This window comes from Stylophora pistillata, chromosome 1 (genome assembly GCF_964205215.1).
Source record: "Stylophora pistillata chromosome 1, jaStyPist1.2, whole genome shotgun sequence".
NCBI lineage: Eukaryota > Metazoa > Cnidaria > Anthozoa > Scleractinia > Pocilloporidae > Stylophora > Stylophora pistillata.
In genome coordinates this window covers 12,771,498-12,788,071 of record NC_142519.1, presented here as the reverse complement: position 1 = coordinate 12,788,071, position 16,574 = coordinate 12,771,498, and the positions used below count along the sequence as shown (strand labels likewise).

The 16,574-nt window shown below is 40.9% G+C and overlaps 1 protein-coding gene across 1 annotated transcript; it reads right to left on the bottom strand.

Annotated features, from left to right (window-relative positions):
* Window positions 1-1,924: 1,924 nt before the first annotated feature.
* On the bottom strand, window positions 1,925-15,618 carry LOC111323769 (von Willebrand factor A domain-containing protein 7). Its single transcript, XM_022927196.2, has 4 exons — window positions 15,374-15,618; window positions 5,273-5,779; window positions 3,624-4,403; window positions 1,925-2,972 (listed from the first exon to the last, which is right to left on the bottom strand). The coding sequence occupies exons 1-4, from the start codon at window positions 15,561-15,563 to the stop codon at window positions 2,404-2,406; spliced, it is 2,046 nt and encodes a 681-aa protein (XP_022782931.1). The 5' UTR covers window positions 15,564-15,618; the 3' UTR covers window positions 1,925-2,403.
* Between the last annotated feature and the right edge of the window lie 956 nt (window positions 15,619-16,574).

The following is a 16,574-nucleotide window of genomic DNA, read 5'->3' as shown; positions in this document are numbered from 1 at the left end:
ACAAGGTTTTTGTTTCGTCTAAGACAAGTGTCTTGGGAAATGGACTTAATTTCTCCGACGATAACCTCGGTTAAAAGAAAGGGATAGCTCGTTGCAGTATCTCTCTGCTTTGTGTTCTTTTGAATTTTAGTCAAGAAGTACTTCATCTACCGCGAAAATTTAACCAGCAAAAGAAAGTCAATTTCACTCTCTTGATCTGTGTGGAGTATGTCCTATGATCCAACCCCTGCAGCACTTCAAGTGTCCATCAAGGGAGTACGAACAGAGAGTTTTCACTTCTAGCAAAAAACATTAACAAACTGTGTTTTACATCATACATTCATATACAAACCATATATTTTGGAGCCAACATGGAAAACCTTCAAGGAGGCGAGCAGCGGTAAACAAGAAACCACGACCTGTAACTGTCGCAGCTGCGCACCAAGCTTCTCCTGCGAAATTGCCTTCATCAGCTGCATTGTTTAGAGGGGGGAGTAGGTGATCCGTGAATTAATCCCCATTTCTGTTAAGATCTATTCGTGTTGACAGTTGACGATACCGTCTTGTAGGTTTTGTTTTTCTTTTTGTTTCTTTGTTTGTTGTTTTTTTTGATAAACATTTACACACGCAAATTCTCCTTTTCAGGACATAACCTTGTGATCAAGGTTTAGAATTCTCCAGAAAAGCTATGCGCTGAAGATTTTTTGAGCAATATTGCAAGACACGCGAATTGCTAAAACTTTATTTGAGGGTGAAAGTCGAGAAGCTTTCCCATCAGGATGTATCAGCCTCTTACAAACCAATCGCCACTGCCATGCATGCAGAGGAATATTGGCCCGAAGTCGTGGCAGGTTGAACGCAGCCAAGAGCCCATTACCCGGAGCTTCTTTCTCAGTTCTACTCTTGAGTCAACCCTGTCCCGTGTCTTTTTATTTTTAGAACTGAGATATTTACGGGGTATCTTTGATCTTTCTGCGCTTTCCGCCATTATTGAAATAATTTCGTGCCGCCTGCAAGTGACACAAAGAGACGTAACACAATGGAGACGACAGCTCTCTTATGATTGGTTAATTTTCTTTTAAAAGCTCTTCCCGTCATGTCAATTTAGAGGATTTCTTTCTGTAACTTTGTTTTCAAGAAGCGTACTCATAACTCAGGAAGAAAAAGTCACAGGGAAATTAGAAACAAATTACCAAACGTCATGTTCATTCTTACACTAGGGTCTCAATGGGGTTCACCGTTAGCTGTAAGATGGCCTAAAAGTTTCGTAAATTGATAAATTTTAACTGTTATTCGCGAAAAAAATAAGTTAACCGTAAAAATTTTTCCTATCTTGAAAGTATCAAAATCTGAGACTGTTATGTATCTTCATACCCATCGAACTGGGAATGTCTTCTTTTCGCGCGTGGCATGAATTGACAACTGACTACTTTTAAGGTCTTCAGCTTCTTCAAATCCTCAGTAAGTGAAGGATGGCTGCCCTGGAAGGCATAATTAGTTTACATCGAGCTGGGAAGGAAAAGCTAATTGAAAGATACACGGCAACAATTAAAATTGTCGTCTTAATCTATTTAAACTGGGATTGACAGGTCTGCGAGACTCCTCAGTGTATGTTTCAGCCTTTTCATGGCTTCGATCTTGAGAAATCATCCTCTTCTGTAAGAAACGAGGGATGAATCTTGGTCGATTTCGCTTACCAATGGTTGTTGTTTTGCCAGTTTTTCAGGAGGAGTTTTACTGGTATTGACACCGATGGTTGGTTTTATGTCACTTTGCATGACGGCAGTCTTTCAAGAAGCTGTACCCTATTGTTTAGGAAACTAGGGTGAGCGATGGAGGGAAGGAGAAAAGGAAACAAGATGATGGAGAGATCCGCCATGTGAAATCTGCCCGCACGGACATCAATTCTCACTCGTTGACATTCGCTACTAAAAGTGAAAAAAGGTGGTTTTGAATATTTTTATTCCCAAGCAAATAGCACCCACATGAAAGAAAAACATTTTCAGCCTCTCCTCTTTCCAGTGAAATTGTGTCGGAACTCTAAAATAAACCAGCAATCTTAAGTCATAGCTTTTAAAGCAAAGCTGCTCATTTCCGACACCGGCAGAAAGTTAAAAGGTCTCTGAAAGTATAGTGATCAATGTAAAATCCCCCTTACAATTGTTTCCACCTTTGCTAATCAACATAAACATTCCAAAACTCCTCGTAGCCAGAAAAATCGATAAACTATTCTCATTTATCCTACCAAAAGTTTTGGTTAACCTTTTACGTTTCTACATCAAATACCTTACAAAGGAGAGCTGAATACTACTAGACAATTCTTTAGACCCTTAAAACCAGCACAGAAACGTAAAGTTCATAACATTTTATCCATATCCGGAGTATTTTCTTACTGACGCAGGACTCATGATGTACCCGATGCAGCTAATACGCCATCAGGCTAACAATGGAGCTGACAATCGCTTTGGACGTCATCCCAGTGGCGGTCACCATTACGTCATCTCCGGTTCCAGCGATGACACCGGACTTTGCAGTAAACCAGGCGTAGAAGAAGCCAATCCGGTTTTGGTAAACACGGACACGGGACCGTGAAACCGAAGAATCAAAGACCCTGGAGGTTTTGACTTGGAAATGGAAACTCTCAGTCGGAGCTGTGTTGTATACAAAGAATACCACCAATCCTTTTCCGCCAATGGGTACAGTAAACTCACGTCTGGCATAGAGAACCCTAAGCAGGGCGTGGCCTGGTTGAACGATGTTTGGGGAGTCGCGCTCAAAGTCGAAGTTCTTTTTGGTCTTGCCTTTCAGTTTCAATGTGAAGGGAACAGAGGGAGTGGAGAAAGAAGCTGAGAAATGGGCACCACTTTTCCCCACGGAATGGATTGAGCTCACGTTTAGAAGTTTTTTATCTCTGCTCAGGATTTCAAGTTTTAATGAAGTTGCACGGATCTTATCTGCTGCCCTCACAATCAAGATGACGTGGGCGGAGTGACCTGTGAGTGTGGACCGAAACAAAAAAACATTTAGATATGTCTAGTAAGTTTATGCAATACGTACCAACCGCTTTTGCTTTTGATGTTGCTATCGAGAGCACCTTTAATCCTTTTTTGTTTGTTTATTTTAATTACAACTATGATTTGATGAGCTTTTTAATTAGAAGTAAATACATCATTTTTAAAGCCCGTATGCCATCGGTACACACCATTCTCAAGCCAAGCGAGTTAAGATGTCAATCAATATTAACACGGTATACCTTCATGGACTTCTCTTTTCTCTTGTTTTCTCGTTACCATGTTCTCACAGTTCCATTATCTGCATATAAACACACACACACACACACACACACACACACACCTCACAACCCACAACCCAAATTTCCTCCATTCGTTCTGATGAAGGGCTAAAGCTCGAAAAGTCAGCTTTTGAACTCTTTACGGTGGCAATTTACGTCATCAACACAGTTGATAAAACCCAATCACCTTTTATACTCCCCCTCCGACGCAGCACCACAGTTTCTAAAACAATTCCCCTTTATGCCCTTATGTACCTCATCAACCCAAAAATAACCATAAGCATCGTTTCCTAGAACTAAAGAGGTGTAGGAAACATAGAAAGGAGATAAAATTGACATGCAACACACTTACCGATGAGGGGATGGGGAATTGGGAGAGGGGGCATTCTACCGCGAGGATTGACAAAGATGAAGTCAAAGTCCAAGTTTCCTGTACCGGATGCTTTTACCACGTAGGAGTGCTTGCCTGCTCCAGGCGATACAGATAACTTCCAGACCCCTGGTTTAGGGTGATCTACAACAAATATCGCACCTCTGGTCACGTAAGTCGTTCTTCCTTTGCTAACAGGAACACCTACTGGATCTCTCAACACGATTGATGGTCGTCTGTTTTGGGTCGTGACAGAGACAATCACTTTGTTCATAGAGTCATCTAGAGGTATTTTATGGATTGAGAAACTTCTTTTCTTCCTGCCGAATGGGGAGATACTACGTGTAGTATCGCAGTGAACAGGTGCTGCCCCGAGTAGTACCTTAGTGACTTTCTTCATTTTTGCGAGGTCAGAGCTATACTTAGGGAGTTCGAACACTTGACCGCAAGTTGCTTGAGCAAGATCGTCATATGGACCGTACTTGCTCTTACCACAAAGTCCAGTAGTAAAGAAATAAACACTAGATCGTAGCGTATTTGCTGCCACTTTCACTAGGTCATACTTGTACGAGTCTTTTGCTGTGGCATCAGTGAAGACGTAAAGCGGTGATTTTTCCTGCGCAAAACCGGTAGTTAGAGCATCATGCATTCCTGTGAAGGCCAACTCAGGACAATCCCCTCCTCCATGTGGTTTAAGATTTTTAATTTTACTTGAGAATTCATTCCCTTTACCAACGTCCATAATCGTTAATGGTCCAGTAGCTGGAGGAAAAAAGAAAAGTAAAATCGACCTTCAATATGCAGTATGCAAGATGCGATATTTAACAACTTCCGAAAACATCTAATAATAAGTTTAAAAAAGGCTTGTCACCTATTTTGTCCCACTTCGATCCAATTTACATAATCATTTTTAAACAATGACGCCACATTAAGATGATTCCTCTGAAAAAAGGTTATCAAACATTTTTTTTAACCTTTCCTTATTCCCCACCAATGTTTGTTTCGAAAGATACAGTAAAAAAGATAGGTTACTGTTCTTGTCTTAGAGATATGGTTGGCAAAACCTATACCTCATTAATGCCTATACCGGTACTAATCACGGGGGTCATTCATTGGTTAATTAACGGTACATTTTACGGTAATTGGAAGTAAAGGTTTTACAGTAACACTTGAAAAAACTGTAAAGGTAGAAAGTCTCGAGCATATGGAACAATTTTACAAATAACTTGAGGAAAAATCGTGCCATTTTAAATGACGTCGACTCAAAACGTTCCTCAGGTGGTTGCCTTTCAGGTCATAATTTGCATCCTCGAGTAACAGGCTTCGTGAACGCTTTTAGTTATATATTTTCTTCCCTTCGAAGAATCTTTTTTATTTCTCCAAGATATAGGGGATAGTTTGTACACCAAAATTTTGCGTTAAAAAATATGAGTCACTGGCTTGTTCAAGAGCTAGACCATTTGAATCTTTAACTGGTCAATTGATCGAAAAACTGAATACCGTGTACTCGGATTGCGCGCTTCTTCACTTGATTACGTGATTTTTATGCACAGTACCGGATGCGCAGTGCAATACTGAGAAATCACCTTCAAAGGAGAGAATAAATCTGAAAAATAATAATGAATACTCACTCGGGTCGTTAAAAGGGGAGAGCACATAGTCTAGTTTCGTATGCTGTCTGCTCTGATTTTTGATGATATATTCTGCGATGGCTTTCGCAGCTACAATCTCAGTGTGCATGCTTCCAGTATCATCAATAGCAAACATCAAGGTTACTTTATCCACCACAGCGAGGAGCTTATCAAAAACGTCTGATTTGACCTCTTTCTTGATGGTATCCAAGTACTTCTTTACTGCATCTGCGCACGGAGTGCAGCGCCTCGTCCGAGAAGGAGTCGTTGCTTTCCTTTTCTCGATTTCAATTGATGTATACAAACCATGACCGAGCAGTTGCTGAATGAATCGAGTATTACCGCGTTTGGACGCCAGCTTGATATAATCTTTGATCTTTTTCGCCCTTGTTGTCGATTGGCTATAATACCACTTCATGGCCTGGGCATCATAAACGGATTTCTCAATTTGATCTACTGTTGTCAAGAAGGAGTTGGATGGTCTGCTTGGTTTTGAACCCGTTGCTCCTAAAAAAAGTAATAAGACAGTGCCTTGAAACAGTGTTGTCATTGTTCTGAAAAAACTTGAATGCGTATGGCACACACATGGCACACCCATTGCACGTCCTTGGCACACCCATGGCACATCCATGGCACCACTCATATCATTTAGGGCGATGGGTAAATTTGAAAAATATAAGCGAAAAAGTCTCATTATTACCACTACACGCAGCCAAATGACAAACTTCCCTCTCTAAAACGCTCCTTTTCTCGGGCCAAACGGCAAAGTGCGGACTGTAAATGGCATTTGCTGTCCTGATATATATTTTATTAAATCAATTCGTACGATGTGGCCTTGTGTATTGATAATAATGATGATCCCATGACTTTTGTCGGACGTATAGTTTATTGGTGTCCCTCGTAGCATCATTTGCATCCTCGCTCCGCTCGGGCGCAAGTGATGCAACTCGGGTCACATATAAGCTATATGCCATCCACAAGTCATGTGATTGTCCTATTATCACTAATTCATATGTTATTTTGAAGGAGCCGAGATGAAGGATTATACGTCTCTTTCATTTTCAATATTACCAGTGCTCAGAGAACAGCTGACTTTCGCTGACTGCACAATTAAAGTCAAAATTAATTCTGGATTGCTCAAAAATAGATTAGAAGATAGTAAAGAATAAAAGGGTTTATAAAGGAAAGGAAATACGAAAAAAGAGTTACCTGTACAAGTTTACAAAGTCGCAAAAAAGTCAAAGTACAAAGTACAAAGTAGCAAAAAAATTTGGAAAATCAAAAGCAGATGTGAAGGGGTTAAAATAGAAGAGGAAAATGGAAGAGACGCGTTAAAAAGGCGATATATTTGTGTAGTAGAAATTGACTAATGTAAAGAAATCTCAACAATAAAAAGAGGTCATTTAGGCGAAAAAGGTAGTGAAGAGATTAGAAATTATAAGGAGAAAAAAAGTTGAACAGAGAGTAGAAATGTATGCAGAAAGTTGTTATGGCAAAGAATAGTGAATAAAAAAATAAGAAGAGAAAAAAAATGGAAACCCAGAAGGTGGTAGGGATCGTTGATGATCAAAAGACCAGAAGTGACAGAGAGATCAGAGATGATAGAATGAAAAGAGATGGTGGTGAAACCAGATATACAAAGTCAGTTTAGAGAGAAAGAGAGGTCTAGACCAGAAATGGTAGAGAGACCAGGCTTAAAAGAAAGAAAACTGAGGAGAAGCAGGAAATGACGAACCCCCCCCCCCCAAAAAAAAAAGGAGACTACAGATGAATGAGTGAACTGAGATGTTAGACGAGAAAGAGAGGAGAAAGACAAGAGAGATGCTCGAGAGACCGAAGATGTTCGGGAAACTCAAGTGTAAATAAAAATTAGATAAAGAAATGAAAGGGAGTAGTGATCATTGGAGGGTATAGAAATAACGGGGAGTTAAAAAGTGACAGAGATAGTGTAAATGGCAGAGGGAACAAACGCGGTATCATGGATACCATAGAAAGCCTAGATAGGGCGGGAATACTAGAAATAGTGAAGATACCAGAGATAGTAGGGAGAAAATAGATAAGAATAGACATCACAGATGGTAGAGAAATCAAAGACGTTAGCGAGGTTAGAGATGGGAGAGAGAGTCCAGACGCTAAAGAGATTGTTACGAGAAAGACTAAATGAAGGTTAAAGAAAAGAGATGGTAGAGGGATCGGAGTTTGTCGAAAGTCAGTAAAGAGGGAGACGGTATGGAGATGGTAAAAGACAACAGATGGCAGTGAGAAAAGAGAGGTAAAAAAAGACGAGACCGATCAGTAAATTAAGAGATTGTAGAAAATTAAACAAGAGATGGTAGAGAGATCAGCGATAGTTGAAAGGCAGCATCTGGTACAGACACTCGAAAATGTGGAAAAGAGATGACAAAGAAAAGAGATGTTACAGAGACGAGAACAATCAAGTAATAAAAAGATGGTACAGAAATAAGGGAAGATAGAAAGAACAGTAAATGGTTTGAACCCGGGGGTAACATGTGAAGGTGTCGTCTGATCGTCCGGGTGAGTGTAGTCCTGAGAAGGACTGTTGTCGGTGGTAGTGACTGACGTTTCGACAACCTGTGCGGAAGTCATCATCAGAGTCAAGTGAATGATTGTTGTCAGTAGAATGTTCTTATTCCAGTTCGTGTGAAATGATCGGTTGGTTTTGCCGTGATGTTATTGGCTGTAAGACTCAAGTGACGTAAGTCGGCTGTGACTGGTCTGTTTCGATCTGTCGGTAAAGTTAAGTCGTTCTTTTTCGGTCGTTTGTGATGTTTATGTCGTGAATGAGTCGTTTGTATGGGGCGGGTAGTTGTTGACATCTGTTTAGGGGAGTCTGTTCTAAGTTAGTAAACCAGCTTTCCAGAGTCAGTCGCTGAAAATAGTCAGTGCCGTAGGTTAGGCATTGCGCAGAGTCCCAGTAAACCACCTTAACGAACAAAACACTGACATACAGTTAACCAGAGAAGTCGAAGAAAATGGCAAACTTCCTTTTCTAGATTGCCTGGTAAGCCACAACGACAACTCATTACGAACGACAGTCTACAGGAAACCGACACACACCGACAGATTACTAGACGAGTCATCCTACAACCCTACATCACACAAAGCCACAACTATCAGAACTCTAACACGACGCGCACAACTAGTATGTGACTCGACAGACAGCTTATCCGACGAGAACAAATACCTTCACCGTGTTTTTACGAAGAACAACTACAACAACGATTTCATCCCACGAAACACTCACCGACCCACTACCACTACCGAAACAAACGACACCGCAACCCCTACGACTACAGCAACCATACCGTACATAAAAGGCATGTCTGAAAACATCTCGCGCATCTTACTACCCTTCAATATCCGCGTCGCCCACAAACCCATCACCACACTACGTCAGTTACTAACCAACGTTAAAGACAAAGACGAACCGAGGAACAGACAGGGAACGATTTATAAGATCAATTGTTCCGACTGCCGAGCCTCCTACATCGGTGAGACTGGCAGAAACCTCACAACAAGACTGACTGAACACAGACGGGCAACGAGGAAAGGTGATGTCAGCAATCACATTGCTGAACACCATCGACTTACCAACCACAACATTGACTGGGTCTCTGCGCAATGCCTACCCTACAGCACTGACTATTTTCAACGACTGACTCTGGAAAGCTGGTTTACTAACTTAGAACAGACTCCCCTAAACAGATGTCAACAACTACCCGCCCCATACAAACGACTCATTCACGACATAAACATCACAAACGACCGAAAAAGAACGACCTAACTTTACCGACAGATCGAAACAGACCAATGACGACCGACTTACGTCACTTGAGTCTTACAGCCAATAACATCACGGCAAAACCAACCGATCATTTCACACGAACTGGTTTAAGAACATTCTACTGACAACAATCATTCACTTGACTCTGATGATGACTTCCGCACAGGTTGTCGAAACGTCAGTCACTACCACCGACAACAGTCCTTCTCAGGACTACACTCACCCGGACGATCAGACTACACCTTCACATAGAAAGAACAGTTACAGAGAGCTACGAATACTACAATATTTCATTTAGTAAAGATGGTGTATGAAGAGATGAGATATGGGGAAAAGAGCAGTGATGTCTGAGGGAACACAGATTGTGGAGCAACCCGAGACTGTATGGTTACTAGACATTTGAGAAACAGGTCATGGGAGACAGACCGGAGATGTGCGTGAGAGGCACGATGTGTTAGAGCCCCCAGAACCACTTGAAGTGAGGTGAATAAAACAGAGATCAAAAGTGATGAAAAATACTAGAGATAGTAGAGATACTAAGATGGTAGAGGTCCAAGGGACAGATGTGAGAGGCACTTGGGTTACCAGATGTGATATAGAGACCAGACATGACAGGGAGACAGTAGAACTGATACGAAGACCAGCCAGGCCTTTGTAGGCAGAAAGATAAGAGATGGTTGAGAGATGTGATAATCACTGGCAGTGTGTGACACACAGCTTTACTGAGAGCTCTTCGCTCCACTTAGATAGATATTCTAAGAAGGCTACAACAATATAGATGGCAACTTCATTTTATATCCATGAATCAATCTGAACGCACATTTCTGGGTTTTGGGTTCATCGAAAAACATCACTCCACAAGACACTAAAAGTGGTTGAGAAACTGAAAATTGTGGAGCGACCAGACGTGGTAAAAAGACCAGAGGATGACCCAATATTACACAGAGACTAATCAAGAAAAGAATAAGGGTGTTGTAGGTGGTAAGGCTACCAGAGATGATACACAAATTAAGATATGGCAAGGAATTTTAGAGATGGTCAAGATAGTAGAGGGTTTTGGATGACAGGGTACCAAAAAATAGCAAGATATTTAAGACACCGAATAGGATAAGGAGATTAAAGGTTATAAAATGGCAAGACGCATGAGATAAGCAAGGTGCGTGAGACACGCATCAAACCAGAGAGAGCACATTAGAAAATTCCACCTTGAAGAGAGATTAGACATTAAAGAGAGAGAACAGATGTAGACATGGTGAGAAGTACCAGAAAAAGTACAACGACAAGAGATAATAGAAAGAAATGGAAGAGAAAACCTAAGTGGTAGAGAGACTGGAAGTAGCAAGGAAACAAAAGATGATACCCAAGCAGGAGATGGCATTAGGAACTAACATAATAGCGAGTCTACAGAGAGATAAGAAATATGGCAGAAAGAGTCTCACCAGGTAAAATATAATAATAATAATACCTTTATTTAGACACTATAATGTTTAAAACTGAACACCTTGTGGGGTCGTGCGTAAATCCAAATAAACTCTAAATGAAATAAATTCAAATGATGTTGGTTTTTGAGGAGAGAGGAAAACCGGGGTACCCGGAGAAAAACGTCTCGGAGCAGAGTAGAGAACCAACAAACTCAATCCACTCATGACGCCGGGTCCGGGAATCGAACCCGGGACACATTGGTGGAAGGTGAGCGCTCTCACCACTGCGCCAACCCTGGAGGTTAGAAAAGGTAATGAGTGAGATGAGGCTAGGGATGAGAAGGGGATATATCAGTGGTAGAGACACCATACCTGAGGGATAGACAACGATAGCAGAGAGATTACAAATGATACAGAGAGGAGCATGCTGAGATAGAAGAGGGATTATAGACTCTGATGTTAGAGAAAGTATTACCTGTAGAGGCTGATAGTTTCGAAAGAAACTGTTTGGGGCTGCGTCGGTGGGAGTAACGAAATAATTTGGATATATCAACAAAGTTGAAATGGTAAATTGGCCACCGTAATGATTACAAAAGCTATTACCTGTAGAGGCACCAGACATGTTTGAAAGATCTAATATGTTAGATAGGCTAGCGATAGAAGAGAGACCATAAATGGCAACCTGGAGAGACACCAAACATGGTTGAAAAAGCAAAGGTGTTAGAAAGACTAGATATGGAAGAGAGATCATATATAGAAACCTGTAGAGGACCCAGACTTGATTGAGAGACCGACGACGTCAGAAAGACTAGAGATGGAAGAGAAACCATATATAGAAACTTGTAGAGGACCCAGACGTGATTGAAAGACCAAGGACATCAGAAGGACTAGAGATGGAAAAGAAACCATATATAGCGACCTGTAGAGGACCCAGACATGATTGAAAGACCAAGGATGTCAGAAAGACTAGAGATGGAAGAGAGACCATATATAGCAACCTGTAGAGGACCCAGACATGATTGAAAGACCAAGGATGTCAGAAAGACTAGAGATGGAAGAGAGACCATATATAGCAACCTGTAGAGGACCCAGACATGATTGAAAGACCAAGGATGTCAGAAAGACTAGAGATGGAAGAGAGACCATATATAGCAACCTGTAGAGGACCCAGACATGATTGAAAGACCAAGGATGTCAGAAAGACTAGAGATGGAAGAGAGACCATATATAGCAACCTGTAGAGGACCCAGACATGATTGAAAGACCAAGGATGTCAGAAAGACTAGAGATGGAAGAGAGACCATATATAGCAACCTGTAGAGGACCCAGACATGATTGAAAGACCAAGGATGTCAGAAAGACTAGAGATGGAAGAGAGACCATATATAGCAACCTGTAGAGGACCCAGACATGATTAAAATACCAAGGATGTCAGAAAGACTAGAGATGGAAGAGAGACCATATATAGCAACCTGTAGAGGACCCATGCATAACTGAAAGACCAAGGACGTTAGAAAGACTAGAGATGGAAGAGAGACCATATATAGCAACCTGTAGAGGACCCGTGCATAATTGAAAGACCAAGGACGTTAGATAGACTAGACATGGAAGAGAGACCATATATAGCAACCTGTATTGACCCAGACATGATTGAAAGACAAAGGATGTCAGAAAGACTAGAGATGGAAGAGAGACCATACATAGCTACCTGTAGAGGACCCATGCATAACTGAAAGACCAAGGACGTTAGAAAGACTAGACATGGAAGAGAGACCATATATAGCAACCTGTAGAGGACCCAGTGATGATTGAAAGACCGAGGATGTTAGAAAGACCAGAGATGGAAAAGAGACCATATATAGCAAAGAGATGTACCGAATAATAGTGGATTTTAGAGTGATGCTAGAACCGGAAGATACACTAGAGATTTTGGGAGAATTATTGAGAGTACAGAGACAAGGAAGATAAGAGATGGAAGAAAGACCACAGATGACTACAGATGCATAACGTAACGAGGGCTATAAGAGAGATTAGCAAAGTATTAAGAAATAAAGAAATAAAAGTTAGCGGAGCAGCGAGATATTACGAGAAAAAGAAGAGATTGCGGAAATTTAAAAAAATTACGCAGAGCGAAGAGATAAGCAGTAAAATACCGCACAACTTAATTTAACTCAATTTAAGTCACAACTTTATTTTGTGCGAAAAATACCATCAGGTATGGGTCGCACTTGGGCAAAGTTTTCAACTTTGCCGGAAAAAAACCACAGAAAATTTGAAACCGCAACCGGAAAACAAACTTTTGGTTTCAACTATCAGGGTCGCACTAGGTGAAAAAATATGTCAGTGATGACACTTTGATAAACCAGACACACGTTTATCCACGTGTTATGGGGAGAGAGCAATGAGCTGAAAAAGGAAAACAAACGTTAAAAAAATGCGTCCCGTTGAAGCATTGTTAATAACGATCACGGTGATGCTTATTCTTCTTACTCAGTCAAATCACGAGCACCTTTTTGTCTTTCGTATGATGTATGAAAGATGGGTTAACACCTGTTTAACTGTTTTGACTGCCGGTATGAAATTGGTTCTGCGAAGGGCTCTCAATATTTCCAATAGTTGCCTCTTCAGGACCACAATTTTGGCCTTGAGGGTACACATATTGTGAATATTCTGCGTTGCCACCGAAATAAACGGGGAACTGCGATGAATTGTAATAATAAAATCCATGTCCGTTCATGATAAAGAAAGAGCGCGAACTGAAGTAGATCTCGCGCGCTGTTAATTTTATTGCATACCATCTGTTTTCTGTTTACTGACAAGCGATGACAGTTACCGCTGTGATAGCTATTGTTTAGCCCGACTTTTCCTAGCCTGCGAAGCAAGCCCTGGGGGAGAGGAGGGGGAATTGGGACGAGCGGAATGTGCGGAGGGCAGAGGGAGGGCTTGTCACAGACCCCCACTAACCAATGAAATTTCCGATCTCGTATGGACGAAAAATTCCCATTGGCTGAGAGCAACATGTTGTCAATCAACCCTTCAAACTAAACAGTCTTCGTGGCGACTACCTTTTAGAAAATGACGGACGCCGGTGATTTCGAAAAGTTCTGCCCTCAAGAATTGATGTCGAAGTAGAATATTTGTGGCAGCCATTCACTTGTTCGAGCTCAGGGCCTTGATAAGAATGGCGTCTTCATTCTCAAACTTGCCCTTAACCACAACATTGCAAAGCTGATGGACGTTGGATCCAAATCATCATTGTTTAAATTTGCATCCATCGCTGAAGTTTATAGTTGTCCTTTCGTCGGCGAGTCAAGCAACGCTTCCCTGCTAGATGTAGGTTTTGCATGTTCGGGGAGCGGACACGCAAGCTCTTTCTACCTGGACATATTCCTGTGGGTGTTGAGAACTTTCATTTCGACGAAACATCACGGGAATCCGGACATTGAGAAGTGGCCTTATTCAACAATTCATAAAACTGGAAAAAACTGTTAGCTTTTCTTGCACAAGGAAGGCATATAAATTGAGATACGTGCGACTTATTTAGAAGTGAAAACCGACCGTTCGAAGGCGATCCGCGAAGACATACTGAAATTCTTCCCTTTGACTCTGATTAAAAATGTTTACAAAACTCTTGAAGCCACTTCCAAATTTCATTCTTAAATCTACTCCACAAAACCGGCAAACTACGTCTTCTGGATTAACTTTTTCCTTTCTCCCTCTCTTAGATTTTGATACCAGATCCTCCTTGTCGTCTGACATTTCTCACTCACGTGGAGCAAGTTTTAGTTGTTGTTTTGACAGTTTGCATGGTTCACTGAGCTCTTGCTAACCGCGCTTTCTGATTGGTTAATTTTAAGAGGCGCTGATTGACATATGCAAGACGATATGAATATGAAAATAGGGGGTGTTTCGTTAGTTAGTGGGGGTCTGTGGCAAGCCCTCCCTCTCCCCTCCGCACATTCTGCTCCCCCCAATCCCCCCTCCTTTTCCCCAGGGCTTGCTTCGCAGGCTAGAGTTTTCCGAAATCTGCCTGCCCCACCCAAGCACTACGGCGTCTTTGATGTTTTGGCCGGTTTTCGAAGTTTATGCGAACCGGAAAAGTTGGGGTCGCATTAGGCAATGTGCCCCGATGACAGATTTTTACACCAAAGTGACCACATTCACACCAAACTTTGCCAAGTGCGACCCATGCCTTAGACTGAAATTCGAACGGAAATGAATTTAAAACTGACATTGTTAATTTTTGTACATCATATTCGCCCGGTCTTTAAATTGGGTTGCAAAGGTTTAGCTTTCCTTCTTATTTAGATTTTGGCGTATTTATGATTTGAAATCATAAATACTCCCTTTTTTAGAGCATTCATAGGATTTTGACTTTTTAAGGAAATGCAGTGGAGTTTCTGATATGGCAAATAACCACACCAACATAATTTTGTTTTATTTTCGTAATCATATTTATTTTGTTATTTATATTTATATTATTTTTGAAATCATAAATAATCCCTTTTTTAGAGCATTCATAGGATTTTAGTAATAGTAATCATATTTTATTTTTTTATTTATATTTATATTATTTTTGAAATCATAAATAATCCCTTTTTTAGAGCATTCATAGGATTTTGACTTTTTAAGGAAATGCAGTGGAGTTTCTGATATGGCAAATAACCACACCAACATAATTTTGTTTTATTTTCGTAATCATTTCCCTCTGAGTAAACCGACCAAAAGAAGAGAGAAAAAACGCTCTAGAACTAGGCTAAATTTTTCTCAATTTCACGAGTTTTCACGATTTGATAACGGTCGTTAATGCTGAGGTGAAAACATGGTTTCATCTTTTTTTTTACAGTCCAGTTTCAAAGGCAGTCGTGTGCTTACCTCCAGGTTTCGAGGAACCAGAGGCGAAGGACATCAACGCGTTTCTGGTGTCATCCAGGGATTCCACTTGATAGTTTTGGGTGATAGACATGGCGAAGTTTAATCTGAAGGAAAGAACTAGCGCCAACCAGAAAAGGAGTTCTTTCCTTTGACGCGGAACATTAGCGGCAAATAAATTAATTGGCATCATCTTAACGCGGTTGTCGGTCTGAGTAATTCAAGACCCAAGTGCGAAAATAAATTGCTCTTGTTGCGTCACATTTGTCGTTAATATATACAAAGTACACGAAAAAGTGAACAAGAATTTTCCAAAGTAAAGTAAACAACGATACGTGTCATCAAGAAATTCTACTCAGTAAATGCCCACGTTATCTACACATTAGCTCAACGATCTTCCTCAGGTTTTAAATTTTGATTGAAAGTGCTGTTATATTTTACCTATAAACTTTGAAGCTACATCGGAAAAATGAGGTTTTGGTGCTATTCTCTGTCATTCTCAGTGGAAAATTAAAGCCGGTTCAGGAATTTTCTGAACGGCGTTTGATCCAATACTCTCGTCGTCTGGCTCTATTTACTTGTCAAAAGGCACTTCCTACATTCAGTGAAGACGTACGTCGATGGCAAGAATATAAAGATTGATTTGTGCCGGATAAATGCAATATAGATCTAGATATAAAATTATTTTACAGGAGGGAAAAACACGCGTTAACCGAAGCCGAATGTTTTGTGGCTCATGATTATAATTAGTCGCCTTTCCTTCAAACTCGAGCTAAGAGCCTAAAGCGCTAGCTATAGGCTGTAAGGGTGGTTAACAATTTTTACGCTTCCATCCCTTAGACTAGCTCGTGCATAAAGCCAAAAACCGTTTGGTGGATGAAATACTATTTATCCTCCATGAGACGATTTTCATATACGCAAAGCTACTGATCGGTCGCGTTTGTTTGTATGTTTACAATACCTCAGTTTCGTTTCGATCGGGCCTAGCCGGTCAGCCTATGTAAGAAAGTTTTAATGTCACGCACGCACCCACTGATTCTAACTTTATCAAAGTGCTGAATTGGGGTCAGCTACATTTGGTTTTAACGAGTTTTAAACTGAACGAAAAGTGGAGGAAACGAACTGATAAATTGACTGCCTTTGCAACAAGGCAAAGTTAACAACTTGAAGTTAAACGAGTGCATAAATTACATGTTTTGCCCAG